Below are 7,624 nucleotides of genomic sequence, written 5' to 3' on the forward strand. Positions count from 1 at the left end.
TACTTTTATCCTCCTACAGTCCCATACCCTCAAAGGGCACCGCTTTACCCTGACTAGGCAAACTCTTGCTTTTAACTTCTATTTAGGGCTTCATTTTTGGCCCTGATGCCCACACCACCAAGTGTGTCATATTTGAGATTGCTGTAACTCCTGGGGGTACAACATTGTTTTGCCCAGTTTGTGTTAAAGCCAGAGTTACAGTTTTTAATCAGTCAATATCGTTGCACTCTTAGCTCCAGTTTTATTCAATTTCTTGCCAGAGTAACCCAGCAGGTACAAGAATTTCTGTATTCCTGCTTGTTTTCTTAGCTTATGTTTAATTAATCCAAAAAAGGAAACATTTCTCGTTGGGCAGTAGCATCTACTACTGTTACAAAACCATCTATGGGTAGTAAGAAGCACCCATATCCACCAGAAAACGAACCTCAATATCCTGCTTTCCTAAATGCAATTTCCCATTGCAGTTTGCACACTGCTTTCCTTCCAGTGAGGTCACCCCCAAGTACATTGCCCGGTGCAACTCAAGGGTAGGTATGGCCAGCCATACGGACCACAAACCTACACAGAACCACAAGGTATCGCTGCACAGAAGACTTATTAGGACCCTTAGACAAGGATCTGGGGAAAGTCGTATTCTTACAGCAGCTTCTGGGTAAAGCTCCTACCCACAGCTCGGTTCCATTGCAAGAGTTCTGTTCAACACAGAATGTCCTCTGGTGCTGTACCGAAGATTGCCTCTTGCTGGGACATACTCGTGGGGGAGAGGAGTGAAAGGAACGCCAGGACAGCAAGGGAGGGATGCCTGAGCACAGGGGTGTGCGAATGTCCCCAGCGAAGGAAGCAAAGAGAGCCGGCAGAAAGCGATGCTTCATTAGCGTAACACAAACACCCATCCCTTCCCCCCTTCCCCCCTCCCCCGGGTGCAGATGTGCCATGAGAACGAGCTGTGAAACTGCCGAGCGCCTGGCAGCCGGCTCGGGGCGTGCTCACTGCGGGAATTCCTGCCTTCCTGAGCCTGTGCGGAAGAGGCGAGAGCCTGGCTGGAAGCCATCCGGGCAGCACCGCGGTGGCAGGAGGTGCACCAAGGCCGTCCTGCGGCCAGCTCCGGGCTGAGGGCACTCAGCGTCCTCTGCTCTACGCGACTCCGAGGAGCCCGGCTACCTGCACCAGAGCTGGGAGCAGCCTGCTCCACACCCAAGGTAGGTGCCCTTCGTGGCTCGTGCAGAGGAGCGCACGCTTCCTGCCCCCTGCCAGCAGCACCGGGAGAGGAGCGGGGAGCGGCCCCGGACGGGGCGGAACCCGCACTGCCGTACCCCAGGCGGGACCCTGGTCCCGGCTCCAGCTCCCTCTCAGCGCAGCAGGTTTGCTGGCCCAGACGGGCTGCAACCAGGGCAGCAGTTCATGCAGCCCGGGCTGGGCTCCGAGGGGCACGGGAACGGGCTGGGAGCTGGGACAGTGAGGAAGGGAGCAGAGGAGGTCAGCGTGCTCTGCTGCCCGGTTGGATCTCTGTAACACAGCGCAGCTGGGGCTGCAGTTCTTCCTCTGGGCCACGGGAGACACGAGACGGCCTCGCTCTGCAGCTCTGCACGCGTGGATTGACGGAAGCTTTAAACCCCCCGATGCCTCCTTTGGAGTGTCTTAATGTGAAGCCTCCAAGTGGAAATTTGCACTCGCCCTGCTCCTCCTCCCCGGCAGCCCCCAGCTTCTCTTCGGGGACCCTGCAGGCAACATGTGCCTCTGGCGACCCTTGAAATGGCGTTACCTTTTGTTTGCTGAGCGCTTGCCTGATGGCTCAGCTGGGGTTGTGCAAACCCCTGGCAAGGCTTTTGTTCACGCTGTCCCGGCAGCTGCAGATGCCTTGAGCACACAGCTGCGGGCCCTGAGCACGTTCAGCATCTGCAGCAGCTCCGGCACTGGGCTCTGGAACAGACGATGAGAAGCTGGCAGCCTGTGGGCTGACTGCATCGGCTGGTGGTGGCTGTGACCGTCACAGGCTGGTTTGGCTGCAGTGCTGTCAGATACTCTCTCTTCTCAGGAGATGGAAAAATAATCTCCATGTGGTTGGATGTTTTGTTGATTTATTGTTGTGTTTAAGTAAGCCATCCTATTTATTTGAGAAGTGTGAACCATCCAGTTGACTCCTCGCCGTTTTGCACTTCCTTACCCGAGGAATGTGAGCCATCACCACTTTTAGGTAACATCAGCAGTAGGTGGTTTTGAGAACTACATCAGTCACCTTTACAGAGTACTTTTCCCAACCCTTTTCTGAGGGCTTTCTTGATTTCAGCAAGCCCAGGGCTACTTCCACTCCTGAGAGGATGTACGGACATCTGCCAGAGGATTTAATCCATTTGCCACCAGGTGTTCCCTCATGGATCTGTGGAGGTGGTGCTCCAGCAGGCTGCTCTGCTGGCAGCTGCCATCTGTGCTGAGGCTTGTTGTGATTGTGTGTTGGGGGCTGCATTCACGGTGTTCTTCCATGAACCAGGTGCTTTTCTGCACCTCCTGCTGGATGGTTGGATGGCCATACCATTTTCTAACAGTATTTCTGCATCTCTTTCCTGGGTAGCCGTCCCCTTTAGGCGTGCTTGCAGTCAATCAAAAGATCCCCCAGTTGGCACAGGCTGTCCTTGTTATATGTCCTCAACTTCCTTCACCACACAGACCTCCAATAAAACTCCCCTTTCCCATTCCTCCTGTATCACTCTTCAGTTTCCTTAACTGCAGCTAGGGCAGGCAATAAGCCGTCATTCTGCTGCCTCTGTTTGCCTTAACTGTGTAGAGGTAGTGCCTTTAATTAGTGCTATGGGTGGAGTTTTGCATCTGTTTGGAGCCAAACCCTACAGGTGGAGGATGTGTGGCCTAAAGGATTGTAGGCGACTCGGGGAGGTCTTCATTTATTGTGTGAATAAGCATTACCTGCACAACTTGCACCACGTAGTGCAGCAGAAATATTGTGGTATATCAGTCGCTTTTGATTCTGGGAGGACCGGTGCAGTTCTCCTTTGCTTCATATGTCACTTCCAAACCCGACACGATGCTGATAACACCTTTCCCATTTTGCATCCTATTACTGTCCCCAGTGACCGCTGCTTGCCGCTCAACTACAGCAGTTGCCACGAGAACATTCACAGAAGAATTTGGGATGCGCTTCATGTCTCTTGTCATCGGTTTGTTTCCCTTCTTGCCATCCTGCAGACTTCGCCCATTGGCCACAAGTGGATCCAAACACAGCATACACTCCTAAGGGAGAAGCAGGACTATATTGGTTGATATAATAGGGATATGCTGTAGTGATTTAACAGTGACACAACAGGATCGGAGGTGGCTGGATACACTTGGTTATTTACTGCATGGAGGGTAGGGTTACGCACACACCTACAGGAGGCCCTCCCATTGAGTCACGAGGCTCAGAGTAGTTCCCCTTTTTTTCTCATGTCTTCAGTCCACAGAGGTAAGGAGCTAGGATGTGGCTGGATCCTCTCCTAGTCCCAAGCTTGGTCAAGGCTTTGTGTGGAAGGAATCATACGTGCACAGTCCCTCTAAGACAGAACCTTAGAGAATACATGAAAGGTCCAAAGTAACCACGGGTGTCTTACAGAAGATCTGTATTGAGAAGGAGTCTTGATGTCAAACTGCAAGGGATCTCTGTGCAGGTGTGAGCTGCAGAAACAGCCCTGCTCGAGGGCAGGTCCTGTGGTGTGGCCCGCTGCTGTGCAACAGAGCTGGAGGGGCACTTGGGCTGCTCCCTCTTTTGGGGTAAGATGACTGCCTCCTTGCCGTGCTTTGTCTTAAGTCCCCTCTCAGTCTCAGCTGTTGAACTAAGTGTCAGCTACCAGTTGTTTCAGCCTCCCAGTCTGAGACAGCTTTGTGACGGTTCATCTCTTTGAGCCAGATTGTTTCCTGTGCTGCAGCTCATTGTCTTCCTCTGCAAGGCCAGGCAGTGCCCTGCAGAAGGGCTGAGCTGAGACTCGGACTGCTGCATTCCCTCACAGCTCCCCTGCCATTTCTCTTCTCTCTGCAGGCTCCAGTTCAACTTCTGCCTTCCAGCCGTGATCATCCCAGCCTGCAGGAGAGCAGCAAATGGCCGCAGCACATCCAGTTGAGGTAGGGGTTGGGGAAGCAGGCAGGAGAGGCCAAGGGGCCAGGGATGTGAATGCAGGGGAAGAGGGAGGTGCCCTCAGCCAGTGTGTGTTTGCTGGGGACAGAAAAGCAGCTGGGGTGTGAGGTTCTGTTCTGTGCGAGCTGCTTGCCTGGGCCTTGGCTGTTCCCAGCAAGGAGCCTCTTTGCTTGCAGGAGCCCGTGAGCTTTGAGGAGGTGGCCGTGTATTTCAGCAGGGAGGAGTGGGCGCTGCTGGACCCTGTGCAACGAGAGCTCTACCGGGACGTGATGTTGGAGACATACCAGTGTGTGGCCTCGCTGGGTGAGAGCTTGTCTGCCTTTCCTCCTCGTTAGGGAACCTTTGGCTGTGCAGAATGAGCCTCTGCAAGCCGGGCCTTGAATAAACAACATACAGCTAAATATTGACTCACACCACAGTGCCAGCAAGAAAGGAGATACTGAAAAGCGTGAGTTTCAGAAGGGATTAGTATGCACGGCACTCTGATCAAAGCGACAGAGTCAGTGCTGGCAAGCAGGCATCAGCCAGGAGGGAGAAAACCAGCCCTTGTGTTGTGTGTTGCTTGGTGCCACCAGCTCCAGCTCACAGATGAATCCCTGGTTACTGCTATGGAATTGAGGATTTTCCATGCAATTGCCATCAACATTTTGATGCCTTGACCACTGGTAGACTGTAAGAAAACAAATAAGCTGTTGTAAAGTTAATTTGAAAGAAAAAATATCCCTTCACAATGTTCAGAGATGTCAAAACATTCTTTGCTCCAAGGGAAGCTGTAGGCACAGTGTCATTTAGACCTAAATGGTGGTTTCTCCTTGGGGAGGGGCACAGAGTGGAACTGTTGAACAGGCACTGTGCCAACATGAGGGAAATGCTCTCTTGTTCCCTGTTTCTCTCCCTGAAGCTCCACTTCCAGCCCCCAAGCCCGTGGTGATCTCCCTGCTTGAAAGAGGGGAAGACCCCTGGATCCCAGATGTGCGTAGCCCTGAGGCCATGCCAGGAGACCTCAGCCCAGGTGAGGTGGTGGAGGGAAGGGGAATGTTGGGGCTGTAAGAGCCTTCTCTGCCTGTGTTTTATTTTGGGCACCATGTGCTATTGCTGCATTTCCTCTGTCATCCAGCAGCTGATGGGATCAAAAATACAAAGGAGGTTCCGCAGAGAAATTGTGTAGCGGAAATGCAGCAGAATCACATCTCTGTGGAAGAAATCAGAAGGGATGTCCAGGAAGTCCTGCAGCAAGGTCAGGGTGAGCACATCAAGAAGCCCCTGGGAAAGCGTCTGGGAATGACACTGAGGAACCCAGTGGACTCCAACATAGGTCCAAAGCAGCTTGAGGAAACCAGGAGCAAGGATGTGTGCCAGATGAAAAAGCAGAATCCATGCACTGAGTGTGAGAAAAGCTTTAAACTGGATTCCAGCATCACTAGCCACCAGTGCACGCACTCAGCAAAGAGGCATTATGAGTTCTGTGATTCTGCAGAAAGCATGAAATGGAGACTCCACCCCACTGGCCAGCAGTGCATGTACACAGGAGAGAGAGCCTTTGAGTGCTCTGACTGTGGAAAGACTTTTACGGACAGTGGGAGCCTCACTTCCCACCAGTGTATCCACAGAAGAGAGAGACTGTACAAGTGCCTTGAGTGTGGGAAGAGCTTGAAAGGTAGTTCTAAATTCAAAATACACCAACGTGTCCACACAGGAGAGCAACCATTTAAGTGCTCTGAGTGTGGGAAGAGCTTCAGAAACAGTTCCAGCCTCACCATCCACCATCGCATCCACACAGGAGAGAGACCATTTAAGTGCACTGACTGTGGGAAGAGCTTCAAAAAGAGTTCCAGCCTCAGCGTCCACCATCATATTCACACAGGAGAGAGACCCTGCAAGTGCTCTGAGTGTGGGAAGAACTTCAGTAGCAGCTCTGAACTGAAGGTGCACCAGCGTGTCCACACAGGAGAGAGACCATATAAGTGCTCTGAGTGTGAGAAGAGCTTCATAAGCAGTTCTAATTTGAAGCTCCACCAGCGCATCCATACAGGAGAGAAACCCTATAAGTGTCCTGAGTGTGGGAAGAGCTTCAAAAGCAGCTCTGAACTGAAGGTGCACCAGCGTGTCTACACAGGAGAGAGACCATATAAGTGCTCTGAGTGTGAGAAGACCTTCACAAGCAGTTCTGATTTGAAGCTCCACCAGCGCATCCACACAGGAGAGAGACCATATAAGTGCTCTGAGTGTGGGAAGAGCTTCATAAGCAGTTTTAATTTGAAGCGCCACCAGAGCATCCACACAGGAGAGAGACCCTGCAAGTGCTCTGAGTGTGGGAAGAGCTTCAGAAGCAGCTCTAAACTGAAGGTGCACCAGCGTGTCCACACAGGAGTGAGATCATATAAGTGTTCTGAGTGTGGGAAGAGCTTCATAAGCAGTTCTAATTTGAAGCTCCACCAGCGCATCCATACAGGAGAGAAACCCTATAAGTGTCCTGAGTGTGGGAAGAGCTTCAGAAGCAGCTCTGAACTGAAGGTGCACCAGCGTGTCCACACAGGAGAGAGACCCTATGAGTGTCCTGAGTGTGGTAAGAGCTTCAAAGGGAGTTCTGAATTGAAGCTCCACCAGCGCATCCACACAGGAGAGAAACCCTATAAGTGTCCTGAGTGTGGGAAGAGCTTCAGAAGCAGCTTTAAACTGAAGGTGCACCAGCGTGTCCACACAGGAGAGAGACCATATAAGTGCTCTGAGTGTGGGAAGAGCTTCATAAGCAGTTCTAATTTGAAGCTCCACCAGCGCATCCACACAGGAGAGAAACCCTGCAAGTGCTCTGAGTGTAGGAAGAGCTTCAGAAGCAGCTCTGAACTGAAGATGCACCAGCGTGTCCACACAGGAGAGAAACCCTATAAGTGTCCTGAGTGTGGGAAGAGCTTCAAAAGGCGTTCTGAATTGAAGATGCACCAGTGCATGCACACAGGAGAGCGACCCTATAAGTGTCCTGAGTGTGGGAAGAGCTTTAAAAGGTGTTCTGAGCTGACGCTGCATCAGAGCATCCACAGGAAAAAGAGACCCTGTGAGTGTCCTGAGTGTGGTAAGAGCTTCAAAGGGAGTTCTGAATTGAAGCTGCACCAGCATATGCACACAGGAGAGAGACCATAGCTTCTGTTGGACATTTTAGAACATTTTGGCCAGGCCTGCATGCAGGGAGATGCCTGGGAACTTGTCTTTTCTCTCCCTCAGAGAATCCCATCTGCTGTGTTTCCAGAATGTCTGCACCAGTGAGCTGAAATGGCAGGAAGCCTTGAGTGTGAGAAGGGCTTTGTGCCAAGCAGAGAGCTCCTCACACTCCCAGAAGAACTTCATGCAAAGCTCAGTCCTCATTAAACATTGCAGTCCACAGGACAGGTAGCTACTAGGAGTGCATCTCCTGCAGGAAGAGTTTCTCTCAGGGCTGGTGCCTCATTTCTCATGGGAAAACCCCCAGCAGGAGAGACTCTCAGGATGCTGGAGAGCCCAGGGATGAGG

General features: G+C 52.0%; 1 protein-coding gene across 1 annotated transcript; it reads left to right on the plus strand.

Moving 5' to 3' along the window:
- Window positions 1-4,011: 4,011 nt before the first annotated feature.
- LOC107318438 (uncharacterized) lies at window positions 4,012-7,259 on the plus strand. Its single transcript, XM_085531337.1, has 5 exons — window positions 4,012-4,107; window positions 4,297-4,423; window positions 5,022-5,132; window positions 5,238-5,571; window positions 5,656-7,259. The coding sequence occupies exons 1-5, from the start codon at window positions 4,084-4,086 to the stop codon at window positions 7,256-7,258; spliced, it is 2,199 nt and encodes a 732-aa protein (XP_085387463.1). The 5' UTR covers window positions 4,012-4,083; the 3' UTR covers window position 7,259.
- Window positions 7,260-7,624: the final 365 nt, after the last annotated feature.

This window comes from Coturnix japonica, unplaced genomic scaffold, assembly GCF_054131305.1.
Source record: "Coturnix japonica strain WE unplaced genomic scaffold, WE-NBRP24 Scf041, whole genome shotgun sequence".
Taxonomy (NCBI): Eukaryota; Metazoa; Chordata; class Aves; order Galliformes; family Phasianidae; genus Coturnix; species Coturnix japonica.

Excerpts from the sequence above, each read along its gene's own strand:
- LOC107318438 (XM_085531337.1), top strand. The coding sequence starts at position 4,084 with ATGGCCGCAGCACATCCAGTTGAG. Across the intron at positions 5,133-5,237 it reads GCCAGGAGACCTCAGCCCAG|CAGCTGATGGGATCAAAAAT; the intron begins GTGAGGTGGTGG and ends TCTGTCATCCAG. Across the intron at positions 5,572-5,655 it reads TGCACGCACTCAGCAAAGAG|AGCCTTTGAGTGCTCTGACT; the intron begins GCATTATGAGTT and ends CACAGGAGAGAG.